A 21,809-nucleotide genomic window follows, 5' to 3' on the forward strand; every position below is an offset into this window, starting at 1 on the left:
TAATCGATTCCATATAGGGATCTATTAGTCATTTCCCTTTGTGTATGGAGGGTAAAAGTTTGTTATGTTTTTGTTATAGTTCTTATTGTTAGTTTTGTATTAGGATTTTTTCTTGCAGAATCGTTTCATGAAACAAACAAACACTCAGGTAACTGTGTCATGTTGGAGTGGAGGAAGGGCGTCAAAGGTAACTGAATGACTGATCCATGTATACAAATTATAACACAAAATGTAAAAGGTTTCAACATTCCCCATAAGAGATCGTTAGCCCTTAGAGATTTAGGACAAAAAGGGGGGGGGAATAATTGGATTACAAGAAACTCACTTCAAAAGAGGATCCATTCCTAAATATATGTATAATGGCTTCTCCCAACACTATCATAGTGCACATACCAAAAAAAAGATTAATGGTGTAAGCATCCTTATACATAATTCCATCCCATTTAAATTGTTGGAGCAGAAAAAAGATGGGGAAGGCAGATTCCTTGCCATCAGAGGGATTCTTTATAACAAAATAGTAACAATAGTAAATATCTATGCGCCCAATCATAAACAGGCTGTCTTTTTTAAATCCATAATCCCTCTTATACAAGACATACAGAAAGGACAGTTAATAGTAATGGGGGACTTTAACTTACCAATTAACCCTTCATTAGATAGTTCAAACACAAGTATACACATTGCAAAAAACACAATGAAGTCGCTCTGGCACTTCTTAAAAGCATTCGGGCTGCATGACCCATGGAGAGTTGCTAATCCTGATAGAAGGGACTATACCTTTTTCTCCAATCCCAACAAATCCTATTCGAGAATTGACTTCATTCTCCTGGACCATTTAACATTATCGAATGCAACAGTATCAAGCATTACACATACGGCGTGGTCCGACCATTCTATGGTTAGATGCTCTGTTTCTTGGCCTTCAGCACCCATAAGAGATTTCACATGGAGACTAGATGAAACTCTACTACTTGACCCAGTGGTGTGCGATACCTTAGAGAAAGAAATTCAAGAATTTTTTACACATAATGTTACTGAGGACGTAGCACCAGCTATGCTGTGGGAAGCTCATAAGAGCGTTATAAGGGGGACACTAATTAAAATTAGGACTAATAAGATCAAAAAACAAAGAGAAGAATATACCCATATAGCTAAAGAGATCGAACAACTAGAATACATACATAAACTACACCCACAAGACGAACAGACCTTTCAACAATTAAAATTCTACAGAGCCAAAATGTTGTCACACTTGCATATAAAAGCACAGTCGATTGCACTTAAACTTAAACAGAAATACTACTATGAAGCCAACAAACCAGGAAGGCAGCTAGCTAGACTACTTAAAACTAGACAAGCAAAAAATTACATACATTCCATTAAAACATCTACAGGAGAGAAAGTTGAGGACACAAAGAAAATAGCAGATGCCTTTAAAAATTATTATCATGCTCTATATAACCTCTTCCCTAAGAGAGCACACCCGGACCATGAGATTAAATGTTTGGAATACTTAGAAAATGGCCAAGTCCCGGAAGTATCTGAAGAAGATAGAGAAATGTTACAAGCCCCCATAAGCAATAAAGAGATAACATTAGCGATTAAATCACTAAAACCCGAAAAAGCACCAGGCCCAGATGGATTCTCTGGATCATATTACAAAACATTCTCCCACTTATTGACACCTCATTTATTAAACACATTTGATCAGATCGATAATGGAGGTACATTGCCAGATACCATGCTTCAGGCTTATATTACCGTCCTCCCCAAACCAGGTAGGAAACCAGATACCCCAGCAAATTATCGACCAATATCATTGCTGAATATAGATTTGAAAATACTTGCTAAAGTGTTGGCATCTAGACTCAATAAATTGCTTCCCACCCTAATATCCCCAGATCAGGTCGGTTTTGTACCGCGGAGAGAGGCCAAGGACAATACTGTTAAATTATTAAATATCTTAGAATATATTAATACAAACAAAATCCCTTCATTATTACTATCCACAGACGCTGAGAAAGCGTTCGATAGACTAGATTGGACCTTTCTACAGACAACCCTAAATAAATTTAATCTTCCCACTCCATTTATAAATAAAATCATGGCCTTATACTCCTTTCCCACCGCCCAGATTAGAATAAATGGTACACTTTCTGATCAATTTGAAATACGAAATGGCACACGTCAGGGGTGCCCGCTATCCCCACTCTTATTTATCCTATCCCTAGAAACACTAGCTAGTAGAATTCGATCAAATACTAACATAAAGGGCATAAACATTAAAAATAGGGAATACAAATTATCTATGTTCGCTGACGATGTTTTATTGTCTCTATCATATCCTTTGGAATCTCTCTCCGCGGTGCAATCAGAGATGCTGAAATATGGAGAAGAATCAAATTTCCTAGTGAATCCTAGTAAATCAGAGCTACTACCCCTACATATATCCCCTACAGACCTGACCACAATTAAAACGAACAGTCCTTTTGCGATCCAACAGAAACATATCAAATATCTAGGTATATACTTGCTGCATAACGTAGATTTAATTCGTACATTTAACTACTCCAAACTACTACATAGTATTTCTAACCAGGCCTCGTCCTGGTTATCTAAAAATATATTGTGGGTAGGGAGAATAAGCACAGTGAAGATGGTACTCTTACCAAAAATTTTATACATTCTACAGACGCTACCACTTCCACATACCCAAACATACCTACAAAAAATGCAAAGAGTGATACTTAATTTCATATGGAAAACAAAACCTGCAAGGGTAAATAAATTCTCATTGTATGCTAATAAATATATGGGGGGCCTAGGAGTACCCAATATAACACTATACAAACAGGCCATATCACTACAGAGAGTAGTAGAATGGAGTAGACATAACTTAGATGAACCAAAACACTGGATCCAAATAGAAAAAGATATCAGTAATGTATCACAATTAGGGAGTGTGTGTTGGCTCCCTAATTCCATACCTAAATTACAGAATAACACCACACAGACTGTTTCAAGCTCCTTATCAGACTGGAAACATATACGAGATAACTATAATGGAGTTTCTAGCACATACTCGCCCCTAACTCCAATCTTGATGAATCCTGAATTCAAAGAAGGACAAGGACATCACCTAAATAATGTTCATAGTCTGAAGGACTACATTCCCATTACACTTATAACCAACTCAGGGAAAATAGTACCAAGGATAGAATTACAAGAGGTGGGAGACGGTTTCTTTAATAATTGGCTTAGGTACCACCAGGTAAATCATTATATTATGACCCACAGAGACAAAGCCAAACTGCTGAGGCAGTTGACACCATTTGAGCAGATGTGCATCTCCAATATACCACAAAAAGGGATAATTTCCCTTATTTACAAACTACTGCTGGAAGCAACAACCCCAAAACCACATAACTTCATAAAAGGGTGGGAGAGGGAATTACTAGGGAAGTTAAGCCCAAAGACGTGGAATGAGATTTTTCATAATATAGCCCACTCTACTCATACCACACATGCACTAGAAACAAATTACAAAATACTGTTCAGGTGGTACTTGACCCCAAATAGAATGAAGCATTTATTTAACACTGCTAATGAGAAATGCTGGAGATGTAGGCAAGATATAGGTAATATGGGTCATATCTGGTGGTCCTGTGGAAAGATTAAAAACTACTGGATAAAAATTGTTGAAGAAATCAATGGTGCCACGTCCTCTAATATACCATATAACCCACTAGTATGTTTATTCAATATGCTGAAAGAGGTCCAATGTGTTATTAAGAAAAATTTTATAAGTGTAATGCTAAACGCAGCCAAACAGCTCATAGCCTCTGCATGGAGGTCTGATAGAGTCCCCACAATAGAATCCTGGAGGGAAAAAGTTAAAGAAGCACTAATGATGGAAAGATACTTCTATCTCAAAACAAATAAATTGAACATGTATTATGATATGATGTTTTACTGGGAATCGTATGTAGGTACTTGAATGGTAATAAAGAGAAGGCTCAATATAATAATAACAACTATTATAATTGTAGGAATCTATAATTGAAACTTTAGGTAACCTATAAGACGAAAGGTGAAACATAAATGGAATCTAGCAAGTATATTTTAAGGTAGTGACGAGATACCTTCTGACCACCTGTACAACACTGAAATGATTTAAAGACTGCAAGTAATTGTTTTGTTCTGTTTTGTCTTTTTTTTTCTTTTAGTTTGTTGTTAATGTTAGACTAATCTGTGTTAGTAAAGTGTTTTTTTTTTGTTTTGTTTTTTGATGGATGTTCCGTCAAGCAATATTAGAAGTACCTATGGCTGAATGATATAGTTTACTTTAAAAAATATGGACTAATATTGATTAGATACTGTATTACAAGTACAGTCGCAAGACAGCATTGGACAATTTGTTGAGATTGGAATATTTCATGGAAATGTTGTACCCATTGATCTGTGAATATTGTACTTTATGAAAACTCAATAAAGACATAAAATATAAAAAAAAAAATTCTGTAATCAAATGTTACTTCCGGTTTTCGAATGTTACTTTCATTTTCAAATGTTCACAATTACATAGTCTCCACATTCAAAATTTTGAATGTAACATTCGATTTAACAAACACTATTCAGAAGTTCAAATGATGAATATGTGTAACTGCTGGCTCTCAGATTAGGAACAAGCAGTGAATGTACATTGCCTACAGGCGTATGATTTGCAGATCACATGCACAGTAAAAGCATTCTTATGTTCTATGCTTTTTTAATTTCAACTAGATTGACCCTTTATAGTCACCATGTCAGAACTGAAGAGTGTGATACTGTTGTAGATGTCTTTATTTTGGCTTTGGGTAGGAAAATGACCACCTACCTGAAAGATGGGGCCTCTTTTTTAAGGAGCCTCTCAGCAGGGAGAATGAAATAACCCTTTAAAAGATTAAAACATTTTTTGAATGAGTAATTTATTTAAAAAAAAAAAAAAAAAAGGGATAGTCAAAATTAAACTTTCATCATTCAGAAAGGGCCTGCAATTTTAAACACCTTTCCAGTTTACTTTTATCATCAAATTTGCTTTGTTCTCTTGGTATTCTTTGTTAAAGGCTAAACCTAGGAAGGCTCATATGCTAATTTCTAAGGCCTTGAATGCTGCCTCTAATCTCATGCGTGTCATATGGATAACATTGTGCTCACTCTCGTGGAGTTATTTATGAGTCAGCACTGATTGGCTAAAATGTATGTCTGTCAAAAGAACTTAAATAAGGGGGCAGTCTGCAGACACTTAGATACAAGGTAATCACAGAGATAAAAAAGTATATTAATATAACTGCTGGTTATGCAAAACTGGTGAATGTGTAATAAAGATATTATCTTTCTTTTTAAACAATACAAATTATGGAGTAGACTGTCCCTTTAAATCTTTTTTTGGTATATATGTGTGTTACAGGTAAAGTTCTGCACGTGGAGCACATTGAGCTTCTCACAGAGGAATACAAACAGCTAAAAAAGGAAGTTGAAGGAAAGACCCTGTTGGAAGGAGAGCTTCATTTCACTGGTGAGGCATAATAGGTTTCTGAAATAAGTCATTGCCGAGCTTTGGTTGGGCTAATGAAAACATTATTTTGTCATATTTTTTTTAATTTTTTTTTTTATTGCCTTCCCGTTCAGTTTAAATTAGTTATAAAGTAAAAAAATGTCACTCCTTTATGAATATAAACACACTGAAGTTAGGTTGAGGAATAACTTGCTGAAGCCATTTTTAGAAAGGGGAGCCTTCAAGAATGCTTAGGATAAGCATAAGGCTGTCATTTGAACTAATTCAATTCTACTTTATAGGAAATGTAGGTAGACTTGTTGGGCCTTTGGTTCTTACCTGCCATAAAAATCTATTTTTCATTTTTTTACACTTTTGAATTTCTCTCTCTCTCTCTCCGGTCCCTGACCTGTTGCATATTAGAGTTTTTTTTACTTTGCCTCCATTTGAGGTGGTTGAAGCATAACGATGTGCTTGACTCTTTAGTGAAAGGCGCTTCAGAGCATATTGAAGCCCAGTTCCCCTCAGAGTACAGTGCTTGTCAGAGTGATGTGTTTGGAGTATTGCTTTGTGATACAATATTTTGCCTAGTGGAAATCCTTCATGGGCTCTCCGTAAATTCAGTCACAGGGACTCGTCTTCTGCCTCCCTTTACAGATCGATTATATACTCCTTTTCCATTACCTCTGCTGATATGTTTTAGTACTGGTTTGGCTATCTGTCTATGGGTAAGTATGTTTTTATATTTTAAATATAGACACTCACTGCTATGTTTATGGGAACTTTTGAAATGTTTAAAACTTAAAGGGACAGTCTAGTATAAATTAAACTTTAATTATTCAGATAGGACTTTTAATTTTAATTGACTTTCCAATTTACTTTTATCATCAAATTTGCTTTTTTCTCTTGGTATTCTTAGTTTAAACTAAACATAGGTAGGCTCATATGCTAATTTCTAAGCCTTTGAGGGCTGCCTCTTATCACATTCTTTTTTAAATCTCTTTTCAACACAAAGAGACAGAAAGTACACGTGGGCTATATAGATAACACTGTGTTCAGACACAGAAAGTTATTTAAGATCTAGCACAATACAATGCTAAACTTAAGACAATAGAAAATAAACAGTCACAGTCATGTGATCAGGGGGCTGGAAGAAGGTTCCTAGATACAAGGTAATCACAGAGGTAAAAAGTAGATTAATATAACTGTGTTGGTTATGCAAAACTGGGGAATGAGTAATAAAGGGATTATCTATCTTTTAAAACAATAACAATTCTATGGTTGACTGTCCCTTTAACTATATATATATATATATATATATATATACACACACACCCCAATGTGAATCTGCCCTCCTGGGGTCAACCACACAGCTATGATACTTCCAACAAAATCAGAGGCAAACCAGGATTTCTTCAAAGCAAAAAAGTCAATTTTATTGACGTTTCAGGGAATAAAACTCCCCTTCTTCTCACTTTTGTGGTCCCGAAACTTCACAAATTAAAAAGGATTGTCACTGATGACCAAAGTCCAGTGAGTGCTTTCTTCCAATACCTTTTTTCTACCTTGCTAAAGCATCCTGGCAGCTGGAGTTATCCCTGGGACATATACTCACCATTCCCCTTCTCTTTTGCGTGCAACAAAATTTTTGGCACGCTTTAAATTACGTGCGCCAGTCCAGATCCAACACTTGCATATCTTAAAGCACCCTAGACTACGCACGTCGGGTTACCACATGTCCTGTCATCCGTCAGATTAGCGCACGTCAAATGATAGTTTAATTTTACATCTTAGCGTACGTACCCACAATATCATAGCATGTTGGATTAGCACACGTCTCTCGGATATGCGCACATAGGATAATGAAGCATTATCTATATTTTGTGTAGGCTGAAATTATTGCTACCCAGGCTGTATATGCTTAAAGGGACATAAAACCCAATGTTTTTTTCTTTCATGATTTAGATTGAACATCCAATTTTAAACAACTTTCTAATTTGTTTCTATTATCATATATTTTCTTAGTTTTCTTGTTTTCCTTATTTGAAAAGCAGAAATGTAAGCTCAAGAGTGTGCACGTGTCTGCAGCACTATATAGCAGCAGTTTTGCAACAATGTTATACATTAGAAGGAGCACTAGATGGCAGCACTATTTCCTGTCATGTAGGGCTTCAGGCATTCAGGCTACCTACCTAGGTATCTCTTCAACACAGAATAACATGAGAATGAAATAAACTTGATAATAGAAGTAATTTGGAAATTGTATTCTCTATCTGAATCATAAAAGAAATGTTTTGGGTTTAATGTCCCTTTAACCCTTTAATATCCATGCAACGCTATATAAAGGAGGCATACATTTTTTTATTTCCTTTCCTCAAAGCTTGCTTAAAAGGGTTAACATATACTACTTATTGCATCACTTTTTGTTTTTGCTATAATGGAGCAGCACCAATCTGTCCCTAAATATGCCATAGGAACAGAGTCTACAGAACACCTTTCTACCAAAGCTAAGTGTCCTTGTTGTAAAACAACTGAAGTACTTTCTTCAGCTCATTTATGTGACTCATGCTTATATTTGCTATTGCATACTGATCATTCTAATGTTTCTATGTGTTCTAACGCACCTACTGTCTCTTCATTACAGATAGATGCAAATGGTGTACCTCCAGTTATGAAACATTTCATTACAACCGCTATCATGAAGGCACTAGCTGCACTACCACCTGTAAATAAGCGAAAAAGGTCAGTTCAAATTTGACATTCAACAATATGTCCTGACCCACAAAATACTGAAATATCTTTGAATGATGAGGATTGCTCTATTAGTGAGGCTCCCTCATCTAACATAGAACCTGATAATTTCTTCCTTTCATTTAAAATTGAACATATTTGTTCTCTTTTAAAGGAAGTTTTAGTCACTTTAGGGGTTGAGGAATCTAAACCTTCTGATGATAAACCCTGTAATCAATTCAGTATATAAAACTGTTGGCAATCTCCCTGAGATTTTTCCTATACATGATGCTGTCTCTGATATGATTGCTAAGGAATGGTCTAAACTTGGTGTTTCCATTAATCCTTCCACAAGGTTTAAAAAAAAAAAGATCCTTTACCTGCTGCTAAATTAGAGTTATGGGAAACGGTTCCCAAAGTTGATGGGGCCATTTCCACTCTAACTAAAAGTACTACTATTCCTCTAGAAGACGGTACTTATTTCAAAGACCCTTTAGACAGAAAACTTGAATCTTATCTAAGAAGGGCATTTCTACACACTGGTTATATACTTGGACCACCTATATCTATTGCTTACGTAGCACCTGCTTCTACTTACTGGTTAACCAGTATTGCCCAGATGTTATCCACTGACCCTGATGAATAGTCTAACCTGTTGAATTTATTTCAAAATACAAACTATTTTATTTGCGATGCAGTATTTCATACTATAAAAATCAATATCAAATGCATATCTCTAGCTATACTTACTGATATGGTGTCCAAAGCTAGATTGTCTCCTTCTTTTCAAAGAAAGAAATTGTTTGGGTCTGAATAAAATTCTATTATTTCTACTATTACTAGAGGTAAATGAGCTTTTCTTCCTCAAGACAAAAAGTTGTTTTTGTTCCTTTCGTTAGAATAGAGAACAGAAAACAATAGATTTACAGGATGCTTACCTTCACATACCAATTCACCCAGAGCATTATCAGTTTATTGCTCTTCCATTTGGTCTAGCTGCACTTTTATCTGTAATCAGAGCTCAGAGTATTGCAGCATTTCCTAACCAGGACGATTACTTTTCTACTAGTTCAATCTTCTCATTTAGCAGAATTTCATACAAAACTGTTCCTTCAAAGACATGGTTGGAGTATCAATTTACCAAAGAAATTGATTCCTCAGATAAAAGTCACCTTTTTATGTTTCCAAATAGACTCATTGTCACATGAGACCTCTTGAACTATGTATGCTACATCAATGGTGCAAGGATTATACTCATATATCCCAAGTGATATTTTAAGATCCCAATACAAACATGTATTTAGAAGGCCTCTGTTGCTTGTCCTACCTTGTCCTACCTGGTCTGTGGTCACCACAGATGCAAGTCTTTCAGGTTGGGGATCTGTTTGGGGGTCTCTGACAGCACAAGGGGTTTAAAAATACCGGGAGGTGCGGTTACCAATCATTGGCCTCTATTAAAAAGGAAGCGTTATCTCTGTTTTCAAACAGACAATGTTATGGCAGAAGCTTATGTCAATCGACAAGGGGGATAGAAGTATCTTGAATCCTCTCTTGAGCAGAAAACAATTCCTGCCTCATTACTGTGATTCGCATCCCAGGTGTAGACAACTGGAAGGCAGACTATCTCAGTTGTCAGTCCCTACATTCAGGAGAGTGGTCTCTCCACCAAGATGTATTCTATCTGAATGTAAAAATCTGGGGCCTACCAAGAAACAAACAAATTATTGCAAGACATATATGACAGAGAAGTAACATTATTACCGGAACATGCTTTGCTACACCTCCCAATGAGAGGATTCCTACCAAAACAAAATAAATTAATTGCTCAATTATGTACAGCCACGAGATTATGCCTTGCTAGATACTGGAAAAATGAACCACCAGGGTTCTTCATAATTCAACAAAAAATAGAGTATTTATACAAAATGTCTAGTTCAGTAGCGGATTTAATGGCAAATAAAGACACATTCATAGAAATATGGGAACCTTGGATAATGTACACAGAAGCAAAACACAGAGAGCAAGCCAACACCATCACAACTGTCAGGCCCCATATCAATCCTGGTGTACAAGCTAAATAGCCAAAGACAAGCTAATAGTATACCAACACAGACCATATCAGGAGAGTTACTGATTTAGGAGAGATGTTGAAGTTTTGAATGTACAAGTCAACTATTCTTAGTTTATATCTATTTGCTGTCCTTTTATATCTGATAATAATTCATACAAAGTTTTCAGGAAAACAAGAATGGACCACAGACTTTACTGTTTACATTTATTATTTTTAGTTTTAGTTTTTTTTTTTGCATTGTATAATTTATCTTTCTGTTATGATGTGCAAAATATGCAAGCACAATATGTTATATGTTACATATGATAATAAAAGCAATTTCTGAAAAAAAAAATCTGGGGCCTACTAGAAAATAGATCTTATGGCCTCTCGCTTGATCAACAAAGTTCCTAGGTACCTTGCAAGGTCCAGGGATTTTCAGGGGGAGATAGTAGATGCTCTAACAGTCACTTGGTTCTTCCGGCCTGCTTATCTTATTTCCTCCTCTGATCCTTCTCCCAAGAGTAATTTGTAAGATAAAATTGGAACAGTCATTCTTAATACTGATTGCCCCAGCATGGCCCCACAGGATTTAGTATGCTGATCTGATTCGGATGTCCAGTTGCCCACTATGGCCTCTTCCTCTAAGGCCAGACCTTCTATCTCAAGGTCCCTTCTTCCATGCAGATCTAAAGTTTCTAAACTTAATGGCATGGAAATTGAATGCTTAGTTCTGAGTCATAGAGGATTCTCAGACTCTGTGATTAACACTCTGATTCTGGCTTGTAAACCTGTTTCTAGGAAAATTTGTCACACAGTTTAGAAAACGTATTATTTTTGGTGTATCGACCATGAATTTGCCTGGCATTATTTCCGAATTCCTAGGATTCTGCAGTTTCTGCAGGACAGTTTAGATAAAGGTTTATCTACCAGTTCTTAGAAAGGACACATTTCTGCTCTTTCTGCATTCATTGTTTTGTTCAGACTTTAATCCGGATTAAACCTGTTATTAGGCCTATTTCTCCTTCGTGGAGTCTTGTGTTAAAAGTTTTGTAGGCTCCTCCTTTTAAACCTATGCATAAATTGAACATTAAACTTCTTTTGTGGAAAGTATTGTTTCTTTTGAACAGAAGAGTTTCTGAATTGTCTGCTCTCTCTTATGAGTCTCTCTATCTGATATTCTATCAAGATAAACCTGTTTTGCGGACTCCATTTACATTTTTACCTAAAGTTGTTTCCTCACACAAAATTAGTAGGGAAATTGTTGTTTCCTCTTTGTGTCCTGATTAAAAAAATGCTTCTGGAAGATCTTTACATTTCTTGGATTTTGTTAGAGCATTGAAATATTATGTTGATGCTACTAAGGATTTCAGACAGACTTCTTGTCTGTTGGTTCTTTATTCTGGTTGAAATTTTGGATTCACAATGCTTATTTGGAGGCGGATCAGCCTCCACCACAGAGAATTACAGCTCATTCTACTAGATCTGTTCCATATCTTGGACTTTCATGAATGATGCTTCAGTTGATTAAATTTGCAAAGCGGCCACTTGGTCTTCTCTGCATACCTTTAATTTTTTTTACCATTTTGATGCTTTTGCTTCGTCAGAAGCAGCCTTTGGTAGAAAAGTTCTTCAGGCAGTTATCTCCATTTGATAATTGTGGCTATATTTTAAATTTGTCATAAAATACCTATTTGGATTATGGATTTAATCGCTCCCTTTGTTACTCGTGGACTTCCACAGCTTGGGTTTTAGGTCCCATATGTAACAGGTCATGGACTCTTGCCATCTATATGAAAGAAAATATAATTTATATCTTACAGGATAAATTAATTTCTTTCATTGTGGCAAGAGTCCACCAGCCCGCACCTATTTTGGGGTTGTTTTTTGTTAAAGCATTTATTTTTTCCTTGCCCTTAATTTTGGCTTTTACTCCTTCCTACACCTCACCACTTGGCTATATGTTAAACTGAGGTATGAGTGAGGTGGGAGGGGTTTTATAGGCTCTTGGGGTATGGGAAAATTGGCCTTCTCCTGGTAGGATTTTATATCCCACCTACATTTATTAGGTATATAAAAAATGTATTTAATTTTTTTTTCTCTGTCTCTTTTTTTTCTCATGAAACTAAATATGCAGGCAGTAATTTTGTATGATTGTATGTGTTATCGTCAATTGCATTTGTAAAAGTCCTTTTTTAAAGTTAATATCAATAAGTTGTATACATTTATTTGTCAAAGGTCAGCTGTCAGAGTGTCATACAACTTGAAAAACAAATAACTCCCAAAATGTTTATTTTACCCACTTTTTTCCTGTTATTTACCTCTGAAAATTGGACTTTACCTACTCCTCCACCAGAGAGGTCGATGTGTATGCTAAATTCCTAAGTATGCTACAGTTTAGGTAAACTAAAAATGACAGTTCTTAATGTTTATAACATGTTTATTCTGCATATATTTTGCAATTAAATGCATTCATTTGAATATATACTGTACTTTACAATAGAAAGACTTTAATGCCTCTTTAACCTAATTTATCATGTAGGTGGACCTTTAGATGAAGAGCATTTTGGATTTCCATCATTTAGTGGTATTGCCCGCTTAACCTGGCTAGTAGACCTCTTTGGGGATCTGACTCTCACCTCAGCAACCAGGGAAGAGCAAAAGGATACAAATTATTCTAAATTAACAGCAAATTTCCTCACTAGAGAGAACAGGTATATATTTTTGAACATTGATTCGTTAACAGGTTTTAACATAGAGGCATGTACAATTTTAATTACATTTATTATTGCCATCATAATATTTTTGATTTAAATATAGTGCTTCCCGTTTATGTTCTTTCTCCAAAATATTAGCCAATGTCTGTCTCTGAGTTTCTAGTTCCTGGTGTAATTTATCATTTAGAGGGTTTTGTTTATGCAATGAGTCTGTCTGCTGTTCTATTTAAGATCGATTGCATAGCTTGTTGTTTTTGTCTTAAGACATAAGCTTTAATTTTCATAATTTCCCCTCTAAGCACCCCTTTATGTGCTTCTCATAAAATTATAGGATCTGAGACTGTCCTTGAGTATTTTTTATGAGGAGGGGAATAAAATGTGTAATCTCTGTGTAATTCTCCAAGCATCATGGACTAGGGATATCTTTAAATCCTGTTTTTACTTTTTGAATGATAGAATGAGGTACAGATGATCTGCCATTAGAATTATCTACAGTAGGATCCAGAGTTAGATTAAAATCTCCGGCTACGCTTTTCTTCAATTTCTGCTGCAATGGAACTGGACGCTGCGCTATACAAGTTAGAGGATTGTGTCTCTAGGAGCCTGAAAGAATATTTTTCAGAGATGAGCCTACTACTCACACAACTCACTGATCAGTTATCCGCTGCATGTGACAGACAAGATGGCGGTGTTGATTCGAGAACCAATGAGGCTACTAAAATACTGCCCCTATATATGCTGAAGCTACCGGCCCCATTGAGATCAGATACGGCCCCAGCAAAAGCATGCAAGAAGTTTAACAAACTGAAAAGGGAGCAATTGGAATACCTCATGAAAGTGCCGGGCCCGGGAATCATAGAGTCGGATCCTCAGTCAGTCGGCAATCTGAACCTGCGCACCTACCTGGTAGATTCCATAAGTGTGCTCCCGCATAAGCGGGTGTGTGAAGCTGCTGGGGGTTTTATGCCTCCCGGATGGTCAGCTGTTTATGACTTTCCAGCCAGGTGTCACAGAAGCAGCAAGGTTTTGTCTCTTACAGGCTGCACATTACGGCTGTTACTGAGGGCTTGGAGCCTCTGGGGCGCCGCGCAGTTCAGGGTCTGGTCCCGACAAGGTATTGGCTAGATCAGTGGTTTGTGACTGTAACGGAGATCAGAACGACTTGGAATTGAGCAGACACACATTCATCTTAATTTCTATGACTCATACTGATCCCTCACGGGCAAGCGTGGTGACATATATGCTAACAGTGCATACCTACAGTCATTAATAGAGTTGTTTGTTTTTTCTTTTTCCAATACACCCTGAAAGGTTCAGATAGTGTACACACCGCAAGCCCTGGGTGGTAAATGTCAATATTTATGTTGGCAGAGTTGGGACTGGGTAATCACTAGAGCAACACTATGTAGTAACTCATCTCCTGAGGACAGTTTTGCACAGTTTGATACGACCACATTATTGAGGACATTGGAACTTATTGATGACGGTTAACAGCCTGATGTGTGTCCTCATTACCTTCCTCCATCAAACTCTTTATTTATTGCATGCCTAGACCCTTATTAAGCTGTGAACTCCCTATGCTGATATTGCTCCATATGATATGATACATGCTCTTCCCAGTTGTATATCCCTTACTATACATAAATATGTTACCTATGTTAGCTTAAGCCTCCTGAGAGCCGTACTGCAGGGGTTGGATAGTCTGATGATTTTCGTATTATCCGCTTAATTTAACAAATATATTAGGGATTTATCTATCTCTAGTGAGTAATTAATCAGGTTAAATCCTAATACTAAATGATGGAAACCATCTTTAGGAATGTTTCCCCCTCCCTTTGATATAATTTAGTACCCCCACTCTAGCTCCGGGCACAATATGTATTTTGTTTGTTTTTTTATGTTTCTTTTTCTCTCATATTTCCTAAATATTAAATCCCCCATATAAGTCCTATGCATATAGTTATTTTATCCTCATTAACCTAACCCACTATTGGCACAAGCGCCTCAACTAGAGATATGGTAATACTAGGGGAGTGGTGGGTCATCTTTGCTGTGATATGCACCTTTGGCAGTGTATATAGCTACATGTACTATAACAATGCCCCAATTCATGGTAATATTATTCCTATTTCCCACCTCTTTAGCCTGCCAGAGGTGCTATAATATTCCATGATAGTGCTACAATCTGTTTAGAGATCAACATACCTGATAACCCAGATATGCTGCTTAGACCTATGTTTCATGTCTACGTATAAATACTTGTGCAGGGGTATTAAAGACTGAGTTAGTCTTATATTAAGTTTGTTTTTTATGGATTGATTCTTATTTCTATGAAAATGCCGGTGTTGTAGACCCTTGCTCATATAACCTATATCTAGATCTTTCCTAAGGACTCCCTAGCTGTATAGATGCAACTCTGGTATATACTTTCAAATCATTCTAAGTTAGAAAGTTCACTATAGGCACGCTAATTGTATGCCAGGATGCTGCAGTGTATATGGATAATGTATGTTTATTAGAAGGGTTCTGTATGCTAATCTAAGCTTGTTCTGCTGGTTGCGGCCGGGCCAGTGGAATTGGCATTATACATAAAAAATACAGAAGGGACTCCTCTCCTCCCTTTCACGCCGGTTCTTGTTGCCTGCGGGTCATACCCCTACTCCCTTTTCCCTTGTCGCCGGTAGATGGCATCTCCCCAGGAGAGGAGCTCCTCTAGAAGCCCTCTATATCTCGTCCCATACTATGTATCATATTATTTATCTTATGTCTCATATTACATACATCCTGATACTCTGCTGTGAGAATAATTGCCCCAGAATGTAATCTGATCCATATTATACATAAAAGCCCAGGGTCTCCGGGCAGGTTTCTACTTAAGCATATGTATAGGGTTCAGCTATAATGATGACAGCCTGGAAAGTTTGTAAACTCCAATAGAATCTATAGCTCCGTCCCCCGCCCTCACCTTTAGCTATTGTCCACTCTTATTTTAGGTATTCACCACAGATATCGCTTTGTCATAAGTTGCTCTTAGTCTTCTGTCTATCAAGAAAATGAGGCACTTTGCCCCCCGTTCACGTGTATCCAGTAGGAGCAACTTGTTATGACTCCCTATAATTTGTCAATCCTCAAATAATAAATACACCTATTTTATAATTAATATATCACTCTATAGGAAGTATAATTTTCTCGGGATGTTTAAAATCTATCATTTTATTATGTATCTACATAGGAGACAAAAGGAAAAAAGAGGTAATGCTTGATTTTATGTATTTGATTTCTTATATGCATACAATGTTTTCTATATTTTTTTGTGTTCGATTTGTGAGATACATATATAATACTTGAATTATGATCTCTTTATTCTCTCATATGTAAAGGTTTCAGTATCTAATGGATAAACAATGTCCTGTATGCAAAAATTACCAAAGTGATGCAAAATGTATATTATGTTCATGTTCTTTCTTTTTCTTGTATTGCCTCAATAAAAATCTTTGATTAAAAAAAAAATCTCCGGCTACTATCGCTATACCTTTTTGATTTTGCAATAAAATGCTTAAAAAAAATGCGAAAGAATATATCCTGTTTTTTTTTTTTCATTCGGAGTATATACATTCGCTAATGTTGCGAATTTATTATAGAGGAGGCCGTAATTATAAGAAACCTCCCTTCTTTATGTTTAATAATGTTATGAGGAACAAAGGGAATTTTTTTTAAAATTAAAATTCCTACTCTGTTAGTTTTTTTTTTTAGAGTTAGAAGCAAGGAAACTCTTGCATAAAAATTACATCAGCTGATTTGGATTTTAAATCTTTCAATGCTTTTAGCATTGATAGTTCAAAAGGAAAGGTGTGTATTATCTTTTAAAGTCATTTCAAAAGTAAAATATGATTAATGCAAGTTATCTCAATGATAAATGTATATATTAGATAATACAAGAGTATAAGTTCTGTATAAGGACATGTCTTTGGTGTATATTTAATTGTGGAGTATTTTTTAGTAATTTTGTAAGGTTGGAGTATTAAACAAATTGTAACAAAACTTATATAGACAAAAACATAGAAGAATGATATCACAGGTAGTCATTACCATAAATTATAGGGGGGGGGTCACATTATGACATTATCACAGTTTTAAATTACCTTTATATTCGTTATAGCACAGAAACCTTAAAGGACCAGTCAACACAGTAGATTTGCATAATCAACAAATGCATGATAAGAAGACACTGCAATAGCACTTAGTCTAAACACTGCAATAGCACTTAGATTTTTTTAAAATAAATTGCAAATTTATGTTTTTTTCCACTCCCCCTGTATCATGTATCAGCCAATCACAAATGCATATATATATATATATATTCTGTCAATTCTTGCACATGCTCAGTAGGATCTGGTGACTCAAAAAGTGTAAATATAAAAAGACTGTACACATTTTGTTAATGGAAGTAAATTGGAAAGTTGTTTGAAATTGCATGCTCTATCTGAATCATGAAGTTTAATTTTTACTTGAGTGTCTCTTTAAATAAGGATAAAAGAAAATTAACAGTGCACCAAAGTTGCATAATTCTGTATTTTAACAAACCTAATTAAACATATGAAACACAGTATGATCGCTATAAAACATAATTTCAAAGTACGTAAAGTAAATCTTCAATTAACTGGATATTAAATTTGTTCAAACTATATCAACTATCTCATTAAAGATTGGATATTGGATTTATGTGTCCGAAGAAGGATCAGGCCGAGATGGCGGAGTTGAAATCTGCTTTCTTTTCTTGTTGTGTTTTGAGGTTACTTGAGACCATTTAGGTCTATGCTCAAATGTATCTTGTATGTTGAGATTGGTAGGGTGGGAATTAATGGACGTTGAAGTTCCATCAGAGTTTGCTGCTGAACATGAACATCCCAAATTTTTAGTAACGTTCTCTAGATCTTGGGGCCCTCTATAAGCATAGGTTATACCATCTCTTGTGACATTGAGGCTAAACGGATATTGCCATCTGTATTTTATATTCTTTTCTTGCAGTTGTTTAGCAAGAGGTTTAGCTGCTTTCCTTCAAAGTATAGTAGCCGGGCTGAGATCTAAGTAAATTTGTAATTTATGATCAAAATAAGAAATTTATTGTGATTGTCTGTCTGGCCTTTCGCCATATTAATTCTTTATCTTTGTAATTTAAAAATCGAAGTAGAACATCTCTTGGAGGTTCATTAGCCGTTGGTGGAGGCCGGAATGCTCGGTGTATTCTTTCCAGTACTTGGGGTGGAGCTGATGTCATCTTGTAATTGTTTGAATAAGTCCTGTACATATGGTTGTAGTTCCTTTGATTGTACAGTATATTTTCTGGTATACCTCTTATACGTAAGTTGTTCCTCTTTCCCCTATTTTCAAGATCTTCAGTTTTCATTTGGAGTTCTTTAATTTGCTGAACATGTGTAGATGTGGTACGTGAGACCCTGTCCAACATCTCATTTGCAGGTTTCCTGCATTTCTTCAAAATCTAGAACTCTGTAGACAATTTCTGAGATTTATTTTTTTCATAGCAGCTAATTCAGGCTTAATAAGGTCTTTGAGAGAAAGAAAATCCGCTTTAGTGGGGAGATTAGCAATATCTGTTTTTAATTGTGAAGCATAATCGGAGGATAATGAAATAAGATCACTTTCTTGTGCAATTGTATTGGCATTATCTGTATCAACAGCAATCTGAGGGGTTGTAGCCGCCTCTTGTGGTTGGAAAAAGGTACTGAGCGAGGTTGTAAGAGTGGACGACAATTTATTTTGCTTATCTGTTTTAGCATTTATTCTTGGTGCTATCTTGTGGTGCAAGTAGGTTTAAATATTGAAATGCTTGTTTAAAAAATTAACAGTTTTGTGGGAAGCAATCTTTCCAGCACTTTGCTTTGTGCAAATGGGTCTCAGCAAGGCATCATTAGGAACATAATGAGGCATTATGGTAATTAATAAACTTAATATGGTTCTTATAGAGTAATGTGCCGATTGGTAAGTAAAATGCAGCTTTGATAGAAACATCCCATGTGAAATAAATAATATAGGAATTGAGAGTCAAAGTGCAAATATTATGAACTTACCCCTTCTAAGTAAAGCATTATGTTAGAGGAGAAAAAGAATGCAGCTGTCATATAACTGACCCATTATTGTAAAAAATGCCTTACAGTGAATTCAGCATTCCAGCTCATTCTTACACAGTTATATTATAATGAAGTATACTAAACAGTACGTTAAAAGATATAGATTATGTTTTGCATTAGGGGTTCAACTATGGGTATGACACAATGTAGTTCTGGGATAGCACCCTAAATTCCACTTGTGTTTTGTATAGATTGTGATGGAGGTTGCTACTTCTTTCTCTGAGTCCTGCAAGATGTAAGCTAGATGGCGGCTTCTCCAGAGAGCACACAAACAAACCCATCCTGATTGCTGCTTACTGTGACCTTTTTGTCACCAGATGAAGTAGGGAGAGTTTCGCAAGTCGGTGCACTTATAAAGTTGAGCCTTTATGTGGTTTCCCATGCATCTGAGTACTGTGTAATGCCGGAACGCACGGAGCCGATCTATCTTGCGGGCATGTTCTGGCACGGCCAAACTCCACCCCTCTCGGAAATTCGCTAGGTTTTTATACATTTCAACCAGGAGTTTCTCAGACTTTAATAATTCATGCCTTTTATGTATAAATTATCAAAGATATTCCAGACATTTATTTTTAAATCTATTTTTTGTTCATTATCTTATACTGTAGCCTTCAAAATGCATTATTTTACTTTTCACAATTGATATGTATCTGTTATCATTTTCCTTGTATATAATTTCTGTCATTCTCCATTCCCCAGGCCATTGACTTGGATTGAAGAGAGAGCACCAGGAATGAAACGTGGCAAAAAGGTTCACTTCACCTTCACTACAGGGATACTGGAAACTTTACCTGCACCACCCAGGGCATCTATTGGGCCATTTATGCAAGATCAGATCTTGTTTGCAAGGAAGCTCCTGGGGCAGGTACCCAGAGAAGAGCTGGCAGCAGAAAAGAAACGCATCCTCCGTTGTCTTGACTTAGCAGAGGCGATCCGACAACAGTGCAAAAAGTGAAACCTTATTTACACCTCAAAAGTTGAAGCATGTAACTGAGGTTATACTCGTAGATTTTTCTCCATTGCCTGAAACGTTGCAGCTATATTTATATGTATTTAACATATGTTCTAGCTTATCAGTATGTGATACTTTGTCATTTAAATGAAAGTGCATTGTCATAGCAAAAATAATAGAAACTCTTTTATTAAATGTCACAACTGGAACTCACAAGAATAAGTCAGCGATGTCATAGATCTGTAAAAAAAAGTTCAATCTTTGTACGTGTTGTCTCCAACTACCTAGCCTCAAAAACTTATGTTTTGTTACACTGTTATATACAATGTGCACTCCAAAGGAAATTTTTTTTTTTTTTTTATCTATACATCATATTCTATTAACATTGATGTAAATGTAATTAAATTGCAAAAGGATGTTAGAAAAAACAGCTCATTACAAAATAGTAGCTTTGGTGAGATTCGTTTTATGTGTGTTTGTATGTATATATGTATGGGATATATATATATATATATATTTAAACAATTAATAAATTCCTAATTGCCTTGTAAGGTAAATCTACATGTTATGATTACTAACATTTCCTAGTAGTTTTAATCCTCCCAACAAACAAACAAAACAAAAGCAACAGCTATAATTTGTAGATGTAGCTCGTCATGAAAACTGACAACTTTCTCTCCAGTAAGAAAATCCTCTCCAGTACCAACAATAACGTATACAGTTTATTCTGTACCATTAGAAGACATAAACTTAAGTACTTAAGTGCCGTAGAATATAAACTGTAGTGATGCCTTACTTTTATGCAGCTAGATTAGGTACTGTACTTGTGCCATGTGTGTTTTAGGCAGTAATTTAATGGCAGCCAGAGTGCTGTATCGGGATTATATGGCTTTTGGTACAATACTTGTTACTTTGATGCCTGTGTGTATGTTGCTGATAGAGAGGCTGCAGTGATAGGGAATTAGTATTTAAAAATAATAAAACATGACAATATGTGCCCTATATGTTCTTTGCATTAGCTGGTTTGAAAAGTGCCTACTCCTTTTTTTTTTTTTAATGGACGCTTCTTTACAATACTTTGCCTTTACTACAGGGGTTATAGGCCTCTCAAAACTGCACTTCTTCCTGAACTGCATACTTTTTTTCTAGCTGCACATTATGCTGGAAATCGTAGTACCCATTGGGCTTAGATGAGATAAGCTGCCACCTGCCCTGATTACATTTAAATTGGGTTAAAGGCATAAGGCATTATGGTGGTTTCATAAGGGCTCAATAATCCATTCTCCAGGAGGACCAGTTATTTCATGATGCCATGAACACCGTGGTGCGTGGGTATTTTGAGACCTGATATATAAATCACACTCTCTATCTTTTATATCCTTATATATATATGATCTTAACAGATGCCTGAAATTCTTCTCGCTCTTAGATTTTGAACAAGTGTGTTGAAAAAGCAAAACACAATCAGAAGAAAATGGTAAAAAAAAGTTATTATATTCTAAAATTTACAATTGTCTGTATTAAGTCTTGTATTAATTCACTATAATGTTTCACACCCTGATTTGTTTTTATTTGCCACTAACAAACCCAAGGTCTCCTTCATAAGTGTAACAAATTGAAACAATAATAAAAATGTTAACTACAATAAACATATGGCATGATGGTATTGGCGTGA

At 35.8% G+C, this 21,809-nt stretch overlaps 1 protein-coding gene across 2 annotated transcripts in view; it reads left to right on the top strand.

The window, feature by feature from the left end:
• The window catches only part of BLVRA (biliverdin reductase A), a 75,594-nt gene extending 53,811 nt beyond the window's left edge, over positions 1-21,783 (top strand). For both annotated transcript variants that reach the window (XM_053714548.1, XM_053714549.1), the window contains 3 exons: positions 5,450-5,557; positions 12,859-13,030; positions 19,882-21,783. In XM_053714548.1, the coding sequence (XP_053570523.1) occupies positions 5,450-5,557; positions 12,859-13,030; positions 19,882-20,137 (536 nt within the window). In that variant the 3' untranslated portion in view covers positions 20,138-21,783. The remainder of the gene's footprint in view (positions 1-5,449; positions 5,558-12,858; positions 13,031-19,881) is intronic.
• Positions 21,784-21,809: the final 26 nt, after the last annotated feature.

The sequence above is a fragment of the Bombina bombina genome, chromosome 5 (assembly GCF_027579735.1).
Source record: "Bombina bombina isolate aBomBom1 chromosome 5, aBomBom1.pri, whole genome shotgun sequence".
Lineage (NCBI taxonomy): Eukaryota > Metazoa > Chordata > Amphibia > Anura > Bombinatoridae > Bombina > Bombina bombina.